This window comes from Heliconius melpomene, chromosome 1, assembly GCF_056956725.1.
Source record: "Heliconius melpomene rosina isolate 202511_hmr_F chromosome 1, ASM5695672v1, whole genome shotgun sequence".
NCBI lineage: Eukaryota > Metazoa > Arthropoda > Insecta > Lepidoptera > Nymphalidae > Heliconius > Heliconius melpomene.
Genome location: NC_140389.1, coordinates 8,235,302 through 8,261,470, shown reverse-complemented (window position 1 = coordinate 8,261,470; position 26,169 = coordinate 8,235,302). Strand labels below are relative to the sequence as shown.

The 26,169-nt window shown below is 31.9% G+C and overlaps 1 protein-coding gene across 14 annotated transcripts in view; it reads right to left on the bottom strand.

Moving 5' to 3' along the window:
• Pde1c (Phosphodiesterase 1c) overlaps window positions 1–26,169 on the bottom strand; it is a 271,568-nt gene that overhangs the window by 30,009 nt on the left and 215,390 nt on the right. For 9 of the 14 annotated variants that reach the window (XM_085191370.1, XM_085190766.1, XM_085191099.1 and 6 more), the window contains 2 exons: window positions 7,845–7,916; window positions 509–662 (listed from right to left, as the gene is read on the bottom strand). In XM_085191370.1, coding sequence (XP_085047496.1) covers window positions 509–662; window positions 7,845–7,916 — 226 coding nt within the window. The remainder of the gene's footprint in view (window positions 1–508; window positions 663–7,844; window positions 7,917–26,169) is intronic. The other 5 variants (XM_085191619.1, XM_085191157.1, XM_085191286.1 and 2 more) reach the window with 1 other exon arrangement.

Here is a 26,169-nt window from a genome sequence, read left to right as displayed (position 1 = left end):
TATAGAATTAAATATCTTTAACAATAACTGACAAATGGACGAATGTGTTAAAGTTTGCTTATTTCCTTTTTATGTAGTTGAAGTGTAATAAAATGAACGAAAACACCTTGACTGCTTAGTAACGACCACCTCCAGGCCAAGAGGATCTATTTTCTATTACGACGGATTTGGGCATTATCCAGGGCTTCGAACTTGCGCCGGTTAACTTTCAGGATTTATTGAAATTTTATTATATCTTTTTGTATGTTAATGATAGCTTACTACTTATACTGGTTGTGGGTTCAATTCTTATTCAAGGGAATGAAATATTTAGTATTCTCATTTCTTCGCTCTTACCGAGCTTCACCTTAAGTAACAAGGTACATAAAGCTCGGTGTTGAGGTCCGCCTTGAGATTTCAACAGAAAGTTGAGAACGGAATTTCTTAGCACAAGGTATCCTTTGCCTACACTGCTATATGCGAAATATAGAGAAAGAAAGAAAATAGTATATAGCTTTCAATAGCTTACCTAAGTGCGGCCTTATCGCACGCATCGGGCGTATCTACGGCGGGCAAGTGCTCAGTGTCTAGGTCTAATTGATCTAGCTGTTCGTCGGTTGGTGGAGAGCTCTCCGTCTTGCTGCGGCTGGAGGATCGTCGTACTATTGTGAGTGCGCCTTGTTCTGTAAACAAAGGGAAAATTAGATGTAATCCTTTTGAGTCTTCAATTTAGGCGTAATTTTTTATGTAATATGGATATACAATATACGTACATGAATATATGGGTGTATATGATATGTGAATTACAAAAATGCGTTGGAAATTCATGCAAAAAATAAATAATTGCAATTTTAAAGGCATTTAATTAAAGTGTAGAAAGGAGTATCTTAACACTAGGTATATAGCTTACTAATACCCTCCCGACGACATATATACAATTATACGATTTTTATATATTAAAACAAAACGACGTATGTAAACAGTTACTTAAACAAATATGTACCTCGATTATCTTTAAGTCACACTTTCGAAGCAAAAACAGAGCTTTTATAACGTTCAGCTTAATTAAGCGCAGTGCATAAATTTACAATGAATTCCATTTATACACGTTTATACACAAAGGCACATATAAAATGTAAATGACACGAACCATGATTCCATTGAAAATGTTATGAAAATTGAATTGAAATATGTCGATCATAAATAGCCGTTCGTTATAAACTTGGCGTAAATTAAATACTATCCGTACGGAAATATGTAAACTGGCAAGTATTTAAACATCTGAACAATATTGTTGTTTAATAATTGTGTATTGTAAATGTATTGTATGTGAAAGAAGAATTCTTGACTTAATTTCGAAGTAGAAAATTTCATCTATTTATGTATGAATTTATGAAATGAAAATGCAAATGTAATAATTTGTATTATGATATGTATTGTACGTATTGTTTATTTTATTTTGTTTATAAGAGTTGCTTTTTAATTTTTCTTTACTTTTACTGTAATACACTCAAAATTGTTCAAAATTTTATTCATTTACGACAAATACTTTATATGTTTTGATTGCTGGGTGAATGAAGTTGATAATTTTTTTCACTCATTTTGTATGAAATGAAGTATTTTTTTTTCGAACATTAGGTTAATGCTGTTAGCGCTATTGGCTTTTATAGCGACACCGGTTGGGTAGGGAAGAGGGTACTCTGTCCCTGAAGAAATGCAAGCACTAAGTGGCTGCCTGTGAGGAATCGACTGTAAGGAAGCCCCCTGCGGGACTCGAACCTCGGCTTGCGGTCTATTGCGGATATGAAGAGAAAACAAAGAAAGAAAAGAAATGAAGTACAATTATAACTTTGTACCGATTTTTTTCTATGAAATGCATATAAATTTTGATATTTCAGATTTTTCTTTTATTTGTAATGTAAGTTCTCACGAGCTTGACACCTTCTATCGATGCTATCTTTTAGGTTAAATAAATAGTCGTAACAGACGGTCAACAATAAAAGAAAGAAAGAATGAATACATAGAGTTAAAAATAGTTCACTAAAATTGGTTTCAAAACTAACAGCTACAAACAATGTTTAGTATTTATCTAAAGAACTCGTAGGCATTGTAAAGTGTCAGTGAAATCCCTAACAAAGAGCGGAGTTCAGTCGTGTTTCAGTTTTTTTTTATCTGCAACGGATTCACGATAGTTTGCACGGAATGGCTCTAGATTTCGCTGCAAAATTCAAACTTTACAATTTATTCTGTAACTTTATGTTTGGAGTTGGACTGACGTGTTTATATTTTAGATGCGCTTTTAAGTGATTGTGAGTGAAGCTAAAAAGCTTTATTAATTTAAAAATCGGCGGCAGAACAAAAAAGTTTATTATAAATATTCTTGTATTTTTAGGGTTCTGTATATCTTAAAGAAAACGTAACCCTTATTGGATCACTTTACTGCTGTCTGTTCATCTGACAAGAGCATTTATCTCAAGATCGAGTAGATGTTTCGATATTAAATTAATGTAAAATACTTATGTCTACAATATTTTGTTCATTTCACTCTTAAAATATTTGTATTTGTTTTCGCAACAAACAATACAAATTCTACAAATAAGTGGACAAGAAACGAGCGTTTATTTTCTTTATAAATATTGGAGAACTAAAACCAACGTAGGCTTACAAGGCGCTACGAAGGTAATATCTGTGGTAGACACATGTCGATTTAGAATCAGGCATTAATAGTTCATACACTTATTTGGAATATAACAAATGTAAGTTGGCTTAATATCTAAGTTTTGCGAGGTAAGCAGAGAAAATTTAGTGTTAAGACACTACTTCCTTTAGTTACTAAAATAAAAACGGGTGAAAGCAAAGCCACGCTTTATCTTATCAAAAAGAACGAGGAAATTATAGTTAATTTGATTGAATGATTTAGTAATCATGTATAATCATTCGATCAAATTCTGGTCCAGTCTCGTTACAATTAACTACATCCTTATTGATTTTTCCCGCTGATTTAAACATTTTGTACTACGCAATGGATTTTTGAAACAGTAATTGAAGAGATTATAAGATTATAAAAACGAAATAGACATATCATATTATCAAGTCTCTTCAGGTGAATCCGCGAGCGGATGGCTTGTCTAAAATAGAGAGACATGATCGCCGATTAGAACGAAGAAATTAGAAACAGAGAAATTAGAACAAGAATAAATGAGTCCACATAGTGCTTCGAAAATTCAACAGAAAATGGGGAACGGAATGTTCTTTATCAATTAAAAGAACGCTGCCAAAGACTACGCACAATGATTTGAAAACATGTTCTTTCCTTTTTTACCTTTTCACGTGAAAATGTTCATCCAGAAATAGCGATAGTTCGTTTTAGAAAAATCCAATAACGGATTCTAACTGTAATCTATTTGTTTGTTTCTAACATAAAATAGCTTTTAGATTTGATGGAAATTTTGTTGACAATATCCGCTCAGTTGGGCAATGCAATTGGAGCTTATAAACTTATACTAATAATTTTTAATAATAAAAAAAACGACTGCAAACAGTAAACTATAAAAAGGTTATATCATTTGATTGTAAACGCAATGATTATGGGTTCAATTCGGGTTCGTACCCGGCACACAGCAGGGTAGGCAGAGGGAAGTAGTGTTAAGGCACTACCATTCCCCACTTTCTTCTGAGTATTGCGTGTTGAGTGGTAGAACTCAATGCGGCGCTTTGCCTCGACACCAGAGCGAAGAAATGGAAGCATAAAAGTAAATACATAAGTATTTCACCTAAAGATAATTAGAAAATAATTATATTATTCTGGAATTTGTCACGGTAAAAGAATATGAAATGAAATTAATTAAGTTTAAAAGAAAAAAGCGCGGTTCATTGTCTGCAACGGCACGGGTCAGGTCACAAGCGCTGTCGACCGTTCAGAACATCCGCCGGATAAAATAATAAGCTAGTACTCGTACTCGTAACTAAAAGAAAAACTTGAGATTTGTATGGAGCTTTTTTTATTATTTTTATTTAAGTTCATCTCAGTTTTGAGGCTTGGTCATTATTTTGTTGTATAATATTATTATTTAAATATTATTGTTTTTTAAAATTATATTCTTATTAATATTTCAAAATTTCATGGTGTATCGCAAGGAGAACCCTATTTTAAGAGACATTCTTCGCTTATTGCTGTCTTTTTAAATATGTGTATTTTCCGAGGATAGGATTTCAACCCACAATCATCGTTTATAATTTACAGTATTAATAGTCATGTATATAACAAATTGTTAGTAAATTAAATAATGTTAATATACATTAAAGTGACAAGTATACTGTAGTGGGTGTAGCTTTGTTTTGCTCTCTTCTATTAACCTTTTAAAACCAATATAAAAGAGCTTCATGAGGTTTTTTGCTGAAAACGAGGTTTTATCTAAAACAACTATATAAAAACCTACATAATATGTATCTTAAACATATTATATTATATTCAAGTACTTTTCTCTAGCTGAGTAGTATGTAAAATGTTTTTATCTCTAAACGACAATACCAAGCAATTTAATTTCTGGACTACAAGTTTTTCTAGTAAACATTCTGGGAAATCCTCTCTCAGTCCTCCCCTTTGTATCTAAAAATTCTTTAATGCCATATAAGCACATATTCATACATTCCATTTTGATCTTGCCAGCGAAGTTTAGTCTCTCAGATACCAGAACTCAGAGGTGTAATTTATTTATTCAGTTTTCTCTTAGTGAAATTGAATCTACAACCATTACGTTTCCCCATCACTAACAAAATAAAAATATGAATATTAATTAACATTTTCCTTTCAACAATCACTAATAACAATTACAAAAGCTGTCAATACAAAATAGTTAATAATAGAAATTACAAAATTAACTGAACTTCGATATATTTTATCGAGTTTGGCAAGTGAAGTAGACAAGTACTCGTACCTACAGGGATCGCGAACGCCTACAGCCCAAGGCGAAGGCAGCGAACAATAAAATTGTTTTTATAAGAAGCCGGTCTTATTACAGCCCCTCGTATTCTGTTTTTAGTTACTATGGCGATGGAGCCATTCTATTTCTCTAGTGTACGGTAAAGATAAATTGAAAAATGTTATGATTGTTTACGCTGTGTAAGAATTCATTTGAATAGGTACTGAGAAATGGCATACTTTGATGAGAAGCTTAGCATCTTGTGGAAATATTACGTAATATCTACACGCTGCAGCAGGGTAGGCAAAGAGAGCCTAGTGTGAACACATCGCGAATAGAAGGAACGACTCTTTCTGGAGGTGTTGCGTGTTGAGTGGTGGAACTCAACGTCGTATTTTGATGAGACCAGAGGGATGAAATGCAAATATTAAATATGATTTTTTTCTCGAGTAGAAATCGAACTCAGAACCTGTCACGTTTACAGTTACACGATTGTGCGATACGACTGCCTCGATAGTTTAGTAATTTTCATATAATTTATATAATTTAGATTTTCGTATCGAGGCGAGTGAATTCCTAGTTTTATTATAAAACTCTAAACAAGCGTGAAATACCGGAATAAGATTAAAATAAACTTTATAATAATGCTTCGTTTACTAATTGCTTGTTAACGCCAGAAAGTTATAACGGCCGGATTACAATGTTATAACTTATAAGTAAATAAACTTTTAATAAATTTATTACGTAAACCTATTTTATTATATCTATATTAATATACCGTATATATTTTTGTATGAAATTAAAATAAATTTTAGCCATGAATACTTTAAATTTCCCTGGAAAAAAAATACTTTTTAGAAAACGTTGAAAAATTTGAACATAGCGAGATTTGAACCTACACCTCTTGGACACCGAACTGCGCTGCGATGTCAATTTGATATGAAAGAAGTAGCAAAGTTTATTAGCAGACCTATTTACGTTGGATAGGCATATTTCTAGGGTGAGGTATCTATTTAGAAACCTCTGAACTTCAGACGTGAGAGCTAGATTACTTGTGTTAATTACCTTGATGAGTTTGATATTTCAAATTAATTAATTTTACTAACGTTTACGCAATGACAGGCTGCTGCTTATGTAATGACAGGCTTGGTGAAAAAGGTTATCGTGGCGCAGGTACACAAGCATGCGACTTTAACACGACAGTTATGGGTTCGATTCCCAGTCGAGGGAATGAAATATTAAATAATTTCATTTCTTCGCTCTGGTAACAAAGCACAGCATGGCGTTGAATTCCGCTATTGTACAGGCTGAATTCTTGAGGCATTTCTCAGAATTCGGTGGAAAGTGAAGAACAGAAATGGAGAATGGGGTGTTTTCCGGTCTATTGCTCCCAGGTCTTCTGTCTACCCTGATATGTGCAGGATACAGCGGAAGGTAAACAAAGAACAAATTTACATGAATAGCTAACGTAACGAGTACTTAGCTTAGCATATGAATGTGATGTTTTCAAGTCTCAGAATTCTATGTTTATTATATTTATTCAATGGAATATGGGGAACTAATTGATTTTAATAAAGGTGCACTCAGTTTAACCCATAAACAAAAATGTGAATAAAAAAAATCCCGCAAGTATTTCATAAGAGACATTCTATAAGAATGTCTCAGTATAGGTACTGGTTGTTCATCTTTTATCTAAACACATACTGAGAAGACAGCTACATTTACCAAGAATTTCATACAATTTATGTGTATTTTGCCGTGACCCTATTTTCTGTGACCCCAAATTAGATTGAAACACTTTCTCTTGGTCACTTTAGATCCCTGAGGAATAAAATGGAATGCTATATCTGGAAACGACGAGTCCTCGATTCGGACAGAATAAATAACGGCTTATAAACTACTTTATTGATAGAATGAAATTATATTACAGAAAAAGTGATATTATTATGTTATCATATTTTTCATCATCATTGTGCATCACATACATACTTATATTATAGCATACAAGAGTTGTTAAACAGACTCTATGATATTTACATAATTTTAAAAGTATTATATTTCAATTTCCATAATATCTATGAAAATTATTATCTATGAGAAAACAGAGAAAGAGAGTACATGCAATATTTACATGCTCAAGAAGAAAAACACGTAGGTACAATAATTTCATTAAAAATATAAGAAAAACTTAAATATGACATAAATTTACGGATTACTAAAAAGTAAATCGATTTAATAAAAAAATATATATTTACACATGCTTGTAACATTTAGAGTAAGAAAAAAACAATTTTTCGGATAAGCAGCGTCCTTGCTTTTTATTTCTTTGCGTTTTGAATTTTGATAAAATATACATAATTATTATGTAATGAAGTGTTTATTAATAATATTTAAAACTAAAAAAATGTTTATGTTTTGTTGTATGGAAAATAAGTTTTATTATTTTCATATTGAAAATCTGTACATATGTATGTTAAAGACTTAATTTACGTCTGGTTAGGTTAGTTTCTAATTTAGATATAATTCTACAACATATAATCCGAAAAATTGTTTACGAAAAAAAAGCATCGGGGGTGGAAAATGCGAGAAAAACATTCCAAAAGTGCACGAATGGACGTAGTGGTTGCTGCGATTGTATGAGTATTATTGTATTGGTTTCATAGAACATAACTTTTTTTCATGGACTATTATAATTTATATTTCTAGTAAAATATTAAAAATATTTTCATATATTCTATAGAAACTATACATTACTATTAATTTTACAAATACAAATATATTTTTTTAAACTACTATTATAAGAGCACTGTCAATTCATGATCATATGTGTAACATATTATTTTATAGATTTCTTTAAGAATACTTGCTATTACATTTAAAACTCTTCATAAAATGATACAAGAACTATACAATCGTAATAACCACTGTCTGAGCCGTGCTTACTGGGTGATCCGTTGCGCGGGGGCGGCGGCCGGGGCTCCGGGGCTGCACCCGCGCCGCCCGGCGGACTCGCCACTGCAACATCAACCATATGTTAGAAAGTGGTTGGCAAATTATATATGTTTATTTTTAGGGTTCCGTAAGCCAAAAGATAAAAATGGAATCCTTATAGGATCAATTTGTCCGACTGTACGTCTGTCAAGACCATTTATGGCGAAATCACACGGATTAATATTAAAGTATTTGGTCCTTTGAAGTACAGAAAAAGGTAAAATTTCTAAATCAAAAGATACGAGCATTTTTGCATTGATTTTGCTGCGTTTTCTAATTTTGAAATTCACCGCGTAATCAGTATGATACTTCCTATGGACATACAGTTCTAAAATTTGGCATAAAAGTGAAATTTAACATACCACATCCGATCGAAGGCTTTCGCCATGTCCAAACCAACTACCAGGCTCTTTGCTTTCGATAGCTGAAGTCTAGCGGTGTGTTAAGTAGACTAGAAGACGGGCTGAGCATCCATGGCGGAAGACATATTCACAGTAATTAAGGTTATACGCACCTATAGGCTGTATTACACCATATTTGTATTTGGTTTCGACGTACCCCTTGTGTACGTTAACTGCGGTCGGAGTTATTTCCGACAATTTGAATGTGTCATGTGTCATTGTGTCATGTCATATAAATCTTAACTATTTCTATTTGATCATACGAACAAAAAGTAATAATAAAATTTAAATAAACCCTTGTGCAGTAAATAAACTACTTACTGCATTCATCATGACAACTTAATACTAGCAATTAAGTTATAATTAAATTAATAGAGGAGCTTTTACGTAATAAAATATTTAATATCATAAGTAGTTCTAAGTTAAATATAAGATCTATTTTAAACGTGACTTGCTTTGAAATGACATTTAAATACAATTGCTGTCTGTGGACGTCGCGCGTCGTACGTAATGAATGAATGAATGAAGTGTCATTCCTCGAAGGAAATTTTCAATTTAATATTAAAAATTGGAAAAATGCTCATATAAAGTAAGCTAAGTAGAGTTTTAGTTTTTCGTTGGTTTCTTCCACTTATTATAAATTATCATTTTATTCTAGTGTACAGATTGCTCCTTTTATGGTCAATTTTTTTAACGTAGCCGAACGCGCGTCCTTTGGGAACTGTCCAAGCGTTCTGACCACTAAGCCTTAAGATAAAAATATCAACGTAGCGGAATTCAAACCCACACTTTTTGGAAACGATCCAACTCTACCCACTAAATCATAAATTATTTTCGAGCTACGTCAAAATTAATACTTGTTACAAAAGGCGGCATAGGTATAGCGGCATAGGTTCAAGTTTGCTTAAACTTCTTTTTCCTGAAGTATAGTAGGTAGATAGTTATATTACTAAACTAAATCATTTAAATCCTTCAATAGTTTTTAAATAAAAGTGAAAGAAACATTACAAGCAAACACAAACATTCACATTTATAATATTAGTCGGATCGTAGGATTGTAAATAAACTAAAAATAAATATTTTATTCTTCCTCATATTCTTATAATAAATATCAAACTTATATGAAACCACAATATAAAAGCTTCCCCGTCACTGTACTTGAAGTAATAAAAGGCGTTAGCTGACGGCGTATCTGAATAGCCGACTTTGGAAATGCATCTGCTATATACAGCCTTCATTTTATTTAACGTCTGTATATTTGCTTGAAGAATAATATTTTTCTGTGTTATTTTTAAAAATGGATAAGGTGACATGCGTTTGTTGTGAATCTAAAGATTCAATAAATAATTTATATTTTCACTTCAAAATGTTTTAAAAGTGTTATTTGTCATTTCACATTAAAAAAAGTTAATGTAATATACCTACATATGTAGATGGAGCCTAGTTTTAAGACACTCCGCTCGCCGAATTTTGGAAGTATTGCGTTCTGAGTGGCGGAACTAAACACTGCGTTTTGCCTCGATTCCAGAGTGCAGAATTGAAAATATTAAATATTTAATTTTCTCGAGTGGGGATCGAACTTACAACCTGTCCTTTTTACAGTCATACGATTATGCTCTAAAAATATATAATTTATCTTTATAGTATTATTGCATTTATATCCGAGTATACTATAAAACAATGGACAAAGGGGTTTATTACAACCATTTCAAACTTTGCCAAAGCGCAATTGTAATGATATTACAATAATATCGCGAAGCCACGAGCAACTCAGTGTTCAGGAAGTTCCAACTATTCATGAAGTTCGTATTTGAAATTGCCTTTTGCAATGTCAGCCCGAGATTCTCGAGCTGACGTGACGGAAATATGAAGTTGAACTCGTCCAATAACCCAATAACTCGATTAACCTAAGTTTTTGGTAAATTACTCCTATTAAATTCTTTGCTAGCTGTTCTCGAATTATGCCTTTTGAACCGTTATTTTATAGTTTATTTTCTATATATTGTTTAAAAGTAATTCAAAAATATTCAATTGGATATGTTCTTATTATTAATCTAATTTCAATAATTTTATTCGTCTGTTATTTCGCTCACTCTATAATGAAAAATATAAAAGTCTTAAAACAATAACGCCTTACTACTTTACCATACTAAAAAAAATACTTCCACATAAACACCTACAGTACACATTTATAAATAAACACAATCCATACCTATATTATAAATTCGAACGTAACTCTGTCTGTCTGTCTTTTACGCAATCAGGGCCAAACCGCTAATTTAATTATGATAAAATACTCATATAAAGATACTTGAGGGTCTCGGGATGAACATAGGATACTTTTTTTTCTCATATTTGTAATATTTTCGATATATACAAATATATTAAAATACTTATTAACTTGACATATAATTTATTCAGCCATGTTAATAACAACCGTCGCTATGTGACCGTCGCTAAGCAACGATTTGCAAAGTTTGTTGTTAGAAAACGTCACCCAAAATGAGCATGCTTAACGCATCTCTGTATTGAAAACTGAAAATAATTTCATAAATATATTTAATAAATATTCGTATAGTTCAAGCGGGCGTAGCCGCGTTCGGGTCCACTAGTTAGTTATATAAATACAAAATTATTTTATATAACGTCAAATTATATCAATATCATCCAACCATCCAAGGCCAAAACAAACATAAAGCGATATACCCAAACACTATAGTTTCCTTTTACTTGAAAATGAAGTGATTTGTACGCGTGCCGTCATATATTAAGCTTTGTCCCTTAACGACGCGACTAACGAGCTACGACAGCGTGGACGAAATAATGACCGAGTACGGTTTCGATGATCATAAAGAATATATTGGAAACGTGGTTCCGATGGGAAGTAATATCAATATGAGGTGGTTAAGTTAAAATAAAAGCTTAAAAGTAATTTTTAGGTCGTCGTTTTGAGGCAGTCGTGGCGCAGCGGCACAAGGGTGTGACTGTAATGAGACGGTTGTGGGTTTGATTCCCACTCGAGGAAGTGAAATATTTATTTACGTTTATATTTCCATGTTTTTTTTTCGCTCTGGTGTCGAGGCAAAGCGCGGCGTTGAGTTCTGCCACTCAACACGCAATGCCTCCAAAATTCGGTAGAAAGTGGGGAACGGAGTGTCTTAACACTAGATTCCCTCTGCCTACCCTGCTGTGTGCGGGATAAAGCGTGTATCCCGCATCCTGTAACAGCAGCAGAGCACGCACCACCCAATTTTCCTAGATAATATGTGATGAGTAGCAGATTTCCACGCTTTCTTCTTGTTTTGTTACTATAGCAAGAAAGTGATAAAGAATAATTTAAACCCTTCCGAGTGAGAATTGAACCTACAGCGTTTACGTTATGTGCTTTCCGCCTGAAGTGCAAGCAAATGATAATTGCAATTTCCCTGGCGAAACTCAACGCCGCTCTAATTAAAGTAATTTTAATTCTATAGGAAGCAATGTACGTAATAGAGATGTTTTCTAATTTGATTATCACAATTAAAAATAAATGAACACTATAAAAATGTTTCTTCTATCTTCTTCATTTGAGATTCGAATTCACAACTATCGTATAAGCACGACTCAATTGTGCTATGACTGTGTCAATCTATATATATAAAATCGAAAGGTCACTCATCACAAAATCTCAGAAACTACAAGTGCTAGGAATCCCAAATTTTGCATAGAAGTTATTTATAGGACGTAGGTGCTGGTTAAGACGGGAATTTGCAATATTCGACTTCCAAGGGGTTGTTTTTGGGGTTGAAAGTTTGTATGAAACTTCGTTACTACAAATGCTAGAAGTCTCAAATTTTGCATGGACGTCACTTATAGGACGTAGGTACTCATGGAGACAGAAATTAATAATAACGTAGTTCACGCAGGCAAAGCCGCGGGCGGGCCGCTAGTAATAAATAAATATTATATGAAATACATAGTGAGGTGTCAATTGATGTACGAAGTTTTTTTGTTACTTCCAGTTCAGCGCGTTAACGAGACGGGTATCGAGCTATGACAGTTTGCAAAATAATGACCGAACCTCCACGCTACGACTGGCGTAAAAGTATTGATAAAATAGAATATTCTGTTATAAGAGGTAGAAGTTATTGATGAGGTCCTAGAGTACATTTAATTATTTTTTGTTATATTATATTAGTTGACCTTGCCCGCAATTTGTATCTTAAGATGTAAAATGGAATATCTCATTGTTCTCTCTCTCATCAAACAGGGGGGTGAATTTCGAGAAATCCTTCTTAATTCTCCTCTACAATTCCTAACCTACTTACATTTACAAACTACAAAGTTTCAACTTTCTAGGTGCAATTGTTAACTAAGATTTTTAGATTTATTTAGATTAGCTTAAATCGATGGTAATTTTTTTAAATAGTTAAAACAAATTACACTGTTACTTTTGTTTGGATTTTTTAAAAGGAACAATGCTTTTATAATCTTTTCAAATATACGGACACTGCTTTTGACATATTAATAAAGCGGATAAAATATTACGTCAAAAGTATTACAGTCAATCCCATATTGTGTTTTAACAAAGAAATTTTAAGCCAGAATAAAAAAGATTCGACAGCTCGCTTCAAAATAATGTCTGGATTTAAGCCATTTTTCGTTATCTACGAGGAAAATGTTTTAACACGTATTTCAGGAAAATTTTCCTTTAATTACGGGACTTTTAGGTGTATGAAGGTACATTTTTAATTTGGTGAAATTTTCTTTGTTGGAGTTATTATTGTTACCATTGTTTTTTTTAAATAAGTCAGCTTGATGCTGTATGCCGCACACAGCAGGGTAGGGGGGCAGGGCAGAGGGAACCTAGTGGTAAGATACTTCGTTTCCCATTTTCACCTCCGAAGGCCCAGACCCTTTTTCCGAACATAGGGAGAGTTATTTGATATTTTCATACGTATTTTTATTTTACCAAATTCAAATTTTAACTAATTACTTTTTATATAATAACAAAACTACTTTTATGTTTTTAAGTAGACGGGTAACGTTCATAGCCACAATCTACGAGAGAGATAACATTGTTCAAAACTATAAATTTACGACCTAACTAATATAAGTTGATCTCAGGCTCCTGCTACGAAGATAATTGTGTGGTTAGAATTAATTAGTACCTGTAACAAGAAAATAATAAAATTATTGCATATACATAGTACAATATATGTACTATATTTCATATATTTTATAAAAGTATTAGTAAGTTTGACGGAATATGATGGTTATAGGTTCAATCTGCATTCTGATATACTAAGCGCGGTGTTGAGTTCCGCTTTAATATGCAACACCCTGAAAAATTGGCCGGTAAACCGGATACAGAGTGTCTAAACACTACGTGCTCTCTGCCTCTGCTATATCTGAAAAACTTTAAACTGTTATAGTTAATTCTTTCAATTGACATTTGAGTGCAAGGTTAATTTGACAAAAATATATCTAGTAAAGTTATTGAAGTCCATATGACCATTTAATGTTGAGAAGCTTAAGTAAATAGCAAAGTAAAACATACTAATACCACTTTAGCTCTACAGTATTGCATTCGCAGTACAACTAGTCAAAGGCAAGCAAACTTAGTCTTGGCTTAGATTAACATGCCTCTAATGAATACGATATTAAACCACGAATACTAATAATACGTACAATACAACCGTTTTCATTGTATTTTATTAGTATAAATATAAAAGTTTAGGCCATTGTGGCGCAGTGAGATCACAACTGAGTGATTCAATGGTTATGAGTTCGATGCCCACTCGAGGGAATTAATTATTTTCCCTGTTGTTGAATTGCACCACTCAACATTTTGTATGTGGCTGACATAATATATATGTATGAGAAATCGTTTCGATAAATTTTCATGTACAAGGAATTTTCCATTTCATAATTCACGTAAACTGAGTTTGCGAGTTTTACTATAAAATATTATTTTCTACTAATAGTTATAATAAGATATATTTCAATTCCAAATACTATATTGTCATGAACAAAAGGTTATTTACAACGAAATCCTGTTCGACCAGATAATCGTTAGATTAATGGTTTAAAATGCTTTTATTCTCGAATAGAATAGCATTAAATTACATTATCTGTGGAAATTCGAGCTGAAAAAAATATTTGTTTTTCGTGACCTGTTTCTGGGCCATTGAAGTTTTTAACCCAGCGTTGTTACGTTTTTTTTAACCGACTTCTGTTAGAAAAGGAGGTTATCAATTCGACTGTATATATATATTTTTTTTATTATTTATTTTTATGTTTGTTACCTCAGCTTTTGATTTTTGACTGGACAAATGGACGAATAAATCAATATCACGATGATTTTTATTTAATTGAAAAGGATACACATTCTTTCTTTAATTAAGTACTTTATGTTAAGTAAATTTATTTTTATTTTATTTTTAAGAAATGAAATACACTATTACAATATTATTTTCTTATTATAAGAAAAAAAAACCCTATACATTAGTAATATATAAATATCAGACGCGTGGAATTCCTGAAGGAGAAGTAAATCCTAGTTTACGTGGTCGGCTGGCGCGTGATTGCCGGCGGTTATAAAAATGCCAATAAAGATGGTATTTGTGGTCCAAGACGTGATAACAACGATACAATATGAAAACTAGTGTTATTATTTTATATATATAATTTTTATTATTACTTTTATTTTGTGATAAAGAAACTTTGAAACCATTGAAAAAAAGTTATAAAATGTTTAACAGAGTCATCTAATTTTGGTTTTGATATATGTTGTATATATTTTAATTAGATAAGTAACTCGTATATAGATATGTTTGGAATATTAATTATCATCTCATATTAATTTGGAATTCTTCTTCGTTTTTTCTACTCTCGGGGTAGAAAATAGAATAAGGGGATCATTTATTCTTCATTTTTAACTCAGAACTCAGAACACTTTATCTTAATTTACAATAACTATATAAAAAATATGATTCAAAAAGAAATCGATGTAAGAAAAGCATCAAAAAATAAAAAATATATATATTGTTAAAAAGAACCATAAATCGCTACTCGCGATATCTTTTACCATTTTTCCAAGATAAGTTAGATCGACATGTTAAACGGCCTCGTGGGCATAGAGGCGAGCATGACTGCAATAATAAGATTTATATAAAACTAAACTTAAGACCGTCGTGACGTAGTGGCAGAGCTTAGGGCTGTAAAAGCAACGCTTCGATTCTCATTTGGGGAAATAAATTATTTTCATTTCATCTCTCTGGTAACAAGATAAAGCGCAAAGTTAAATTCCGCAATATTGAATGACGGAAGCTGATTGACAAGTGTAATTTAAGGATAAGTATTATTATTAGTCGTTGTATTCAAAGAGAACGTAGTGTCCAGACATTTATTGTGTATTTGAGATATCCCTTGATATATCACTTTTTGTTAATGAAAAAATGAAAACATGGAAATAAAAATAATTCCCCAAACTCACACCGACATATTTACAGCTCATGCTGTTCCACCGCGCCACGAGGATTTCAGAAGTGTTATATAAAAATATAAATAAATTTTACGACGACATTCAGTAGATACTCTTAACAAGCAACGTTTTCGAAATTTTACACCGTATTATAAATTATAAGGCTCTTTTTTAGAGACGTCGTAAAAAGAAATTTTCTTCAATGCTACTTACTACTTGGGGAAAGCTTTGCCTGTTTATATAACGACCTTTTATAGTTCGGTCGTAATTATTATTATGTTTATAGGCTATTATTAGAGATTTTTTTACAAATATACGATTTATGATCCGCAATGTAAACTGGTTGTAAACGCGACGGTTGTACGACGATTTCCATTCGAGGTAAAAAGTGTATATGATATGTAATATGAGACGAAGGGCGGCGTTGGGTACCGTTACTGTAAGCTATTTTTTAAAATTATACCAAAAGCGGTAACGTAGTGTCTTAACGCTAGGTTTAGTTTGCCTACCCTCCTATATATGGCATACGAGTATATGAAGCTATTAAATGTATGTATAGAGTAAAAAATATAAAATACCCTTATTTCTCGTCCCTTAGGGAATTTCGAAAACAAAATTCTTAGTTATCACCCGAAGCAACTTACATGTCAAATTTCAGCTGAAATTGAATAAAACGAGAGGTTTCTGTAATTTATAAACAAAAGTCCTTTCTAAGTCCATTCTAAAAAATGAAATAAAAAGTATTGAACGTTACAAGTATAAGCTTTTAATCGATTTGTGCGAGCACTCCAATCAACCGTGTTTTTTACGATACCTATGTAGATAATTTAAGCTCAACTGTTCAATTTAATTGTATTGAGAAAACTTTTTTATCGTTTAAAGCTTTTATTTGTTAAGCCCGGTCAGAGAAATAAATACTTTATAATATATGAAAATCACCTTTGCAAGAGTGAGAGTAAATTAGCGTTTAAAATTTATTTAACCAATGAATATCATAGTTATATTATATTGAAACTGTCTTGCCCGGGGACACAAGCGAGTGTAAGCGCACTAGGTGTGGGCTCGATTCCCATTCGGGGGAATAAAATATTTAATATTTCCATTTCTTCGCTCTGGTAAGAAGGTAAAGCGCCTCGGCGGAAAGTGGAGAAAGCCCAGCTTAATTACTCTGCTGTATTTACAGTAAAGTTATTTATATTTTCATACCTAGATACAGTCACAAATTTCATTATTCCATTAGGAGTTTTTGTTTGAAATGTCAGGACGTTCTCGCTTACATTATGAATTAGGAGAAGGGTCAACTTGACAATTGTACGTTGTTTAGCGTACTGGTACATATTTAATCTTGGCGTAAAGAACAAAGGGGTGAGTATTAGATTGAATATTGTAATAAAGAAACCTTGCGGGTCTTTTGTTTATACGTTTTTGTGGACAAGCTTTGTTAATTCTTTTGGGGTTATGCTAAGAAATGTGGGGAGTGTTTGTTATGTTAAACTATTTTAATTATTACGGCTTGGTACTAGTGAATATGGTGTAAAAAATATATTTTAAATATTTATTTGAAGGCTACCACCATGATGGTGGTGTGGTACAGCGTCTGAGTGTAAACGTAGTTATGGATTCGATATCCACTTCGTCTATTGGATTGATTGGATACATCGGATTTATAAATTATCATCATTAATTTCGTACAAAATGCAGCAATAACTTTCTTTATCTTTAGATCTTAATTTCAGCTCGACACCTCCAAGCTATCTCGAGATAAATTATTTTAACAGACGGATAAATGGACAATAAAAAGGTCCTATGCTAGCTAGGCTAGGTCATAGCTTTGGTTATTTCCATTTATGAAATACATATCGATAAAAATACGATAAATATCTCTGTTTAATATACATTCTTAACTACACTTGTAATATTATGCCGACTAAGAAGTCGATTTTACTTTCCTCTTCCTCGCGTAAAGCCTTGCCTACATGACTAATGATATAAATTCACGAACAAATGGGCTCTTTGTTTTATGGTTGTCGTGGCGCACGTGCACAAGTGTGCCATTGTAAATGCGACGGCTCTGGGTTCGATTTCCCCTCGGCAGAATCAAATATACCTACAACTTGAAGCTGAAAAACTTATTGATATTGTCACGCAGTTGTAAAGTGTCTGAGTGAATTTCACGCAAGGACTGTTATTCCGATTCCCACAAAAGGGAATATTTATATCGAAAAACACATATTGCCTGTAAAATAAGCTGAATGAACGAAAAAAGTGAAACATTTTTTGAGAGCCGACATGTAATATGCGAAATCATTTATGACGACGATGTCGTTTTAAATAAATATGAATAAATAATGTTAGATATAATAATAAATATATCTTGCCTCTTTTATTGGTTTATAGACAAGTGTCAATATCGTTGCTAATAGTTCTGAACTGAACTGCTACGCGAATCATTGATTTGGAATGCTCTCGCGTTGCCAGGCAACGCTTTGATGGCCCTCCAGTGTGAAATTTCACGCTTAGCGAGTACCAATCTAATGTAGTCGACTGCCAAAAACGTATGAGATATCTCGAATATTAGTGTTGGTACACTATGTTGATATTATGGAGACAACAACGATAATAAGAGCGAAGAAATTAAAATATTTAATAATTCATTTCCTCGAATGGGAATAGAACCCACTTTTATCTCGTTTAAATATTATTATATCTGTCAATTTTAAATAGTGTAATTATATTTAGTGTACTAGTGGGCCCGTGCGGGGCTACGCATGCTTGTAATAGAAATATCAGTTGTTGAAACAGTTGTATAAAATAACTGTTAGGCAATTAGCAAATTTATACTTTACATTGACATATTTTTTTATTTATGAACCGATTGTAATAAAATAATATTATATATATATATATATATATAATATGTTTCCGGAAGCTTTCCAAAATCTAATAGTGAAAACCGCATCTAAATCGATTAAGCCGTTTCTGAGATTAGCGATAACAAACGCACAGACAAACGGACAAACAGACAAACAGATAAAACTTTTAAAATCATTGTTTTGGGTTTTATTACGTTAATAAAGGTTCCCAATAACATTTTTTTTAAACATCTTCCAAGTACAGGCACCTCTTACAATTTTATAATAAGTATAGATTAGATAGTGAAAAACATTATATTGACTATGGCATAATTCATCACTGGATTCTCTCCCCATACTTATAAGATTCAAGAGGCACGTGAATGTTGATTCCACTTTAATTATATCATAATGTAACCCTCCATTTGACTTTCACAAGTAAAATACGCTTTATAATAATTATTATTATAACTGAAACTCGTATTTTGTAAGGGCTATTAACAAATTAATTATTTGAAGCGTTAATACAATTTTGATGAAATAATTTTATTAGATTAATGAATATAATTTTAGTAGCTTTTGTTTTGAACATATTATTTGAAAAGTTGATGTGATTTTTTTATTTGATAGAGCTTATTTAGTGATATATAACTATTTTTTTTAAAGGAGACAAAGTCTCTAATAATAAGCTATATAGTCATAAATAAAGTGAAATGTGCAATTTATTATGTAGGTAACTAAATAAAGAATCTTTGATTTGATTTTAAATTGTAAAATGTGTATTTAAAACTAAATTACATAAACTATTTCTTGTATCAACATATAAACATAAAAGCTTTCTGCCAAATAAGGTAGGCAGAAGAAAGAAATATATTATTAAGATACACATTGTCCCCCATTTTTCACTTAATTTTTCTCTACCAGAGTGTGGAAAATACTTAATTTTTGGCTAATCTTCCGAGTGGGGACCGATAATATTTACTCGTAAATTATTATTGAATTCACAATCATAGTTTATAGTATGACTGTGCCAGAAAGTCCTGAGATATTAAAGAAATATTACATACACGGACGTATGTATAAGATGGAAGTTTAAGTAAACTTGCTATCCAAAATCGATCTAAGATTGCAGTTCCGTTTCGCCCCTAGAAACTCCAAATCAAATTATATAGAGTAATTACATTAATAGGAGCAAGGCAAGAGAGTCAGTTAATTCGTTGATCAGTTCGCGACGATGTAATCATCAATTTGATTAACATGGCTTGTAATTAATCAATGATTGTATATAATTAATAGCATAGACAAAGATTTCAGCTTCTTTTGAACCCAGAACGTCATGAAAATATGGCCTTAAAAATAAAAAAAAAATGAAATTATGTAGCAGAAATAAATATAAAAATATATACGTAGCTACGATTTTTTGAAAATGTTGAACAAGGTACAAATCACGTGTGTATAGTGATTAGCTAAAATATATGTACTTATATTTTGTATAAACATATAAAAAAAAATTATAATTAAAGCATTTTGTAAATGCTGGTAAAGAATACGATAGTAATTCATATCTTTTTCAAAAAAATATTGTATTTTGGTGTATTCTAATGTATTCCGCCATTTTGTCTAAGCAGCCATGTTAGATTTATAACGACACAGCTTATGCATGTTTGTTTAGAGACATACTGATACTAGGACAGATAATAAAACTAAATAAAATAAAAAAAAATAAGCAGAATTTTTCAAAATGAGAAAGTAATTTATCTATATGATCTTTCGTTGATATAAAATGTGGCATATAATCGAACGTAATTAAATAGACCCTTATTTCTACCTGCTAGATTAATGCTCCATACATTTATCACTCGTGTCTTAAGTGCTCTAGAGCTCGAGATTAAAACGTCGAAACGTATATAAAATATATTGACAGCACGTCTAGTATAAAGGTTAGATTTTTAAGGCTATGTTTTCATGATATCCTGGATTCAATTTCCGGTAAGGTCAAAAGGGTTGGTTATTTAGTCCTAAAGTCTACTTATACGATGTCGTTTTTTTAAGTATATTGGAATATTTATAACATGCTTGATAATAGGAAAATTTTCTGGGAATATGGTATTTTGAAATATTGCGAAATATTTATTTTAACAGCCTGCGATTGTAAAAGTGATGGGTGTGGGCTGGATTTCCACTAAGGGGAATGAATTATTATTTCTATTTCTTCGCTCTGGCAAAACACAGTGTTGAGTTCTACTACTGAACACGCAATGCCTTGAAAATTCGGCTTTAATGCTTGTACCTTCACAGGAAAATAAGAAAATTATCAGTAGGTAATGAAATTTCTAAAGCAAAATTGACCATTAAGGTCAATCGAAAACATATAAACAATGTTTTCGATACAACTAAATAAATGTTCATTAAAAATTGACTTACAATCTTATTTTCAATATTCTTTACAAATATTAATTATTCAGATTTAATGAAATACAAGTGCCATTGTCCATTGACGGAATAAATAAAGGACCTCATTATGCTAAGTGTTGTTGGAACTCTGATTTCCGATAAGGCATGTTTCGGGTGACAAATGATAAATTGGATGATAACTGAGGGACGACACAGAAGTAACTAGATTTGTTATTATAATTGATTGTGTAACTTTATTTACAAGTTTGTATGAAAAATATTTGACTATAAACGCGACAGGTTTTGGATTCTACTTTAACTCGAGAATTTTAATATTAATATTTTCATTTCGTTGCTTTGGTGGCCAAGCATTTGTTTCCGCCACACAACACGGAATTCCCCCACAATTCGCGGTAAATGGGGAATGGAAGTGTCTTAATGAAAATGGAGTGTCTGATCACTGATTCGCGGGATCCCTCTCCCTGTTAAGTTAAACAAATATAGCATTGTGGAGAAATATCTAATATTTTTCTTAAAAAATGGAAGCAGGTTCAAATTGTTTAAGCGTGGGCTTGAAAATATTTTAACATTTTCAAGTGTATACATATTATAGTGCATAGAAACAGAAACAGAAAAGAACAAATTTAAGTAGAGGCCAAAAAAAAAACTATACTAATGCTTGAAAAAGTTGAAAAATATAAGGTAGTATATTGATTTTATTCATAGAATTTACATATTAATAATAACTTTATTGAGCAATATACATATGTAGGTACTGTGTGTGTATTGTTATTTTAACTTTATCTAAAATACAGCCTTTGATATGCAAATAAGGCTATAAAATATTCATTTATTTCATGAAGCTAGTTTTTTCTATCTATTGGCTTCAAAACAAACAAACTGAGAAATGTTTTGTTTTATTAGTTAAAAATCTATATTGTTGCTGTTGTAATAGGTAAAAAGCAATCTAAGGTTTTATATATTTTTTAGACCCGTGTGGCGCAGTAGGACAGGGTCTGAATGTAAACGAGATGGTTGGGCATTCGATCTCCACACTGGAAAATGATGGCGAAGTGTGGCGTTCAGTTCAGCCACGCAACACGCAATGTGCCTGATTCAGGTGGAAAGTGGTAAACGCAGTATCAGACTCAACCATAAAGTTATTATACATTAAATAATAGGTATCCTAGTAATAAAAGGGGGAAGATGAGCAACTTCTGTTATCGATTAACACTTTTCTCCTCCTTTCTGCCTCTATTTTGGCTGGCTCCCCTAGATTATTGTCTAGACACTAAGTTTTTTCTATTTATCGCTTTTTTAGCTTTATACTAAAACCCTCATATAGCCAAGAAGGAAGTGGGAACCGGGAAGTCTAGAGTTAAGCCAATCTGTTCCTATCAAGACACTGAACAGAACCCACAGAATTTGGCAGAAAAGTTGGAACACTATCCGCCAAATTCTGGGAACTCAACGCCATGCTCACCTCATTACTATAGCGAGAAAATGAATATATTGAATATTTCATTTCCTCGAGAAGGAGTCGAACTCCACACGCGTTTACAGTCACACGATTGTGCCCCTGTGCCACGACTAGCTTCCTTTCTATCCTGTTACCCCCCCCCCCCCACTACGTAGATTAAAGCTTGAAGCCTGTATGTGTATTTATATACCTGTTAGGTACACGGAACTGCTGTATGTTAAATTTAATTTCGATATTCCACTCGAGCATGATAAATAATAGCGATTACTATGAGCTTGGACAAGATACGACATATAATAATGTAGGTCATTTATCCTTATAATACTAGAGCAGAATTGAGAGCCGTTATATTGAATGAAATTTTATAATAATATTTTTAAGTAAAGGGTTTGAGACGATATCGTTTTGCAACAAGTGGCTAATTTCAGACAAGTGGCAGTGGATTCAAATTTCGCTTGTATTTTATATTTTTTTTCATTTGCATTTCTTGTTGAGTGGCGAAACTCAACGCCACGCTTTATCTCGTTTTTTTTTTCAGATGAAAATATTAAATATTTTACGGCGAGGATATAAAATATTTCATTTTCTCGAGTGGCAATCGAACCCGAAAATTGTCGCGTTGTTTTTTTTATCGCTCGTAGCCGAGCGCTACGTCTGGCCTCTTATTAATAATTCTTTTAGTTATTAAAAAGTTTCGTGTAAGTATTTATAATATTAGCTTTTAGAAATAACTAAGAGTTGTCTATTATATACAACATTCTTCATTTATGAAACTATTAGCGTCATGACGAACGACGACGACGAACGATGAATATAACGTACAGCCCACCTCGACAAATGGACTATTTTCCAGTTTGAAGATTTCCTGAGATTAGTGAAATCAACCAAACAAATACTTCATGTTTATAATGTTAGTATAGACATAGGCATAGCAGTGTCAAATGAAGAAAATGTTTCATTCAGTGTATTATTTTTAAATGATTTATATTAATTTTATTATAACAATATTTAAGAAAAAATAACCAAAAATATATAAGCCTTATTTTTGTGAGGAAAATTAATTATAATGGAAGCTTATTTCGAAATGTATAATATTAAAGGTGTATTAAAATATTTTGCTTTAAATAAACACTTAACCCTAGTTTGATTGCTTGTACTAAATTTACATTTTAAGACGAACAAATTAGTTTAAGAAATTGAATTTTAACAAAGTAATGTACCTACTAAAATGTGAAAATAAACAGTAAACGAAAATTATTAAAACAACGACATTTTTTCCAGAATCCGGTGGAAAGTTGGGGATGTGTGAGTGATTGTAAAGAAGTGCTTTAATGGGGACAAAAGTATTCTTAACAATCGAACCCCAGGTTCGCTCCTGCAACAGGTGCTATGTATGGTAAATTTAGCACCCTGCTGCAGACAGCGTGATGTTAAAAAATGTTTTTCTTTGCCTACGCTGTTGAGGGGGATAAATCGTGAATAGTTAAGGATTTATTAACAGTGGCAAGAAAAACATATTAAAAACTGTCTTTAATATTATGCCGTTTTTAGTGTTCCGTACCTCAAAAGGTAAAAAAACGGAATCCTTATAGAATCACTTTGTTGTCGATCTGTCCGTCTATCAAGACCATTTATCTCCAGATCGCGTGGAGGTATACGTATCATACGACCATTTTTTCCTTTTCATCGATACAAAAAAAAATGAATAATACGCTGTTTTACTTAGTAGAATTTGGTTAAATTAAGAAATAAATGATTCCATTATGTAATTTCAGAAAATTGGGCCAATTGTAGTGTTTGTTTGTACAGTACCTTTTAACCTAATTGGTTATTTTTTGAGTAACAAGGTTGGCTCTCGGAAAGGTTGACTATTTAAATAGAATATACTATAATAAACAAGAGAAAAAGATATGACGAGTAGGGGTATAAAACGATAATATATTTATTCATATAACTGATATCACATAATTATATATTTTTGTATAAAGATACTTTTTGTTAATTACTAGATTTCCATGGCACAATATCAAAATACTCCTGAAATCTAGTAACGAGGCTCAGCTTAGCCTAGGTTCAACCATTCAACATGCAATGTCTCAAGTCTCAATAATTGAGAAGTGTAAGTGGGGCACGCGTCTTAATAGGAACGGAGTGTTTTAACACTAGATTTCCTCTGTTTACACTGTTCTGTGCCAACAGCGAGAAGCCAAACAAATAACTAATTAGTAAGTATTAATAAGAAAATCTCATATTTTCAACGGAATAAAGGCATTAACAAATAACATCTTGTTTAATATCTATAAGTAGTTAACGAGTGTTCCGTTACGGCGCGCCCCTGTATCCGATGTCCGATGATGTGAGGGGAGTGGGATGTTATTTTAACGAACCGTCCGTGTTGTTGTATGGTGACAGCTATAATGGCTAACGCTTTACGGGAATGCTTTTAACTTCTGAGAAATAATTTCTATTGGTTCCTATGCTTTTTTTTTTTTTTTTTGGGAGATATTAAATTTCACTTCCGCTTTTTGAGGGCTGAATCTAAGGAAGTTATTATAAGAGATTATAAGTTAGGTATATATTTGAATTATATTTAAATTTTCTCTCTTTTGCTTCTTAACATGCAATGTCTCGAAAAATAAACTGAACAATGGAAATGCCCTCCGCCTACGCGAAAAGATGTATACCTATAGATATTGTTAGTAGTGAAGTGTGAGTTTTTTTAGTTATTATGGCATATTTTTATAATATGAGTTTTATTTTCTAATTTAAGTGCATTATTTTTTAATTTAAATTAAAATTATAATAAGTACACCATTAGGAATAATGTTGCTAGAAATTCCTTTTCTAAAAGACAGCAATTAAAAAGACAACAATATTGACACCAATTATTTTTATAGCAATTAAAAATATATAAATCTACTTTCTTTTACTTATGAAATTATTTTATAAAACTAAGTTAGGACGCACTAAAACAAATTAAAACATTCAATTACGTGAAAGCGAATTGAACGTGTTAACGTACTTACAGCTTTAATTGCTCTTCTAAACTTGTTAACTGGTCTAAAAGCGATGATAGAAATTATTTTATAATAATTTATAAGTAATGTTCCTAATTTTTAAATTTAAATTTTAAATTTATTTTTATTTTTAAATTTTAATTCCTAATACCTACTAGATATAGTCATTAATTTGACACAAATACAATAGTCATCTAGAATACTGAATGATTCGTCACTTCCGTTGCCATCATCAGTCATCAGGGAATATAATTTTAAAGAAATTAAGAGAAAAAACAGCTTCACGGGATACGATTTCCTAATTTCCGCCCAATTATAATCAGAAAGAAACTTATATTGTTGCATATAAAGCGAAATTTATATCGCGTAACCTTACAGTACCCTCTTCATTTTTACCTCATTATCATATTCTGTAAGACGTTCACCATCAGTCACTTTAACATATTAAAGTAATTGAATTTGTTTTTTAATTAGTTTTAGCTCATCTGCTTTAGATTTTATGTCATCAACTCTAAAAATGCTTAATTACTTAAGTATAATAAGTTATTTTGTGATGTGAAATGTATGTTTGCTTATTTCAATTTCAGGGTAAAAAGTAGCTCTTTTATTACTCCAAAACCTCATCTACCTTCCAGAAAAAGTCTTATAAAAATCGTTTCATCTGTTGC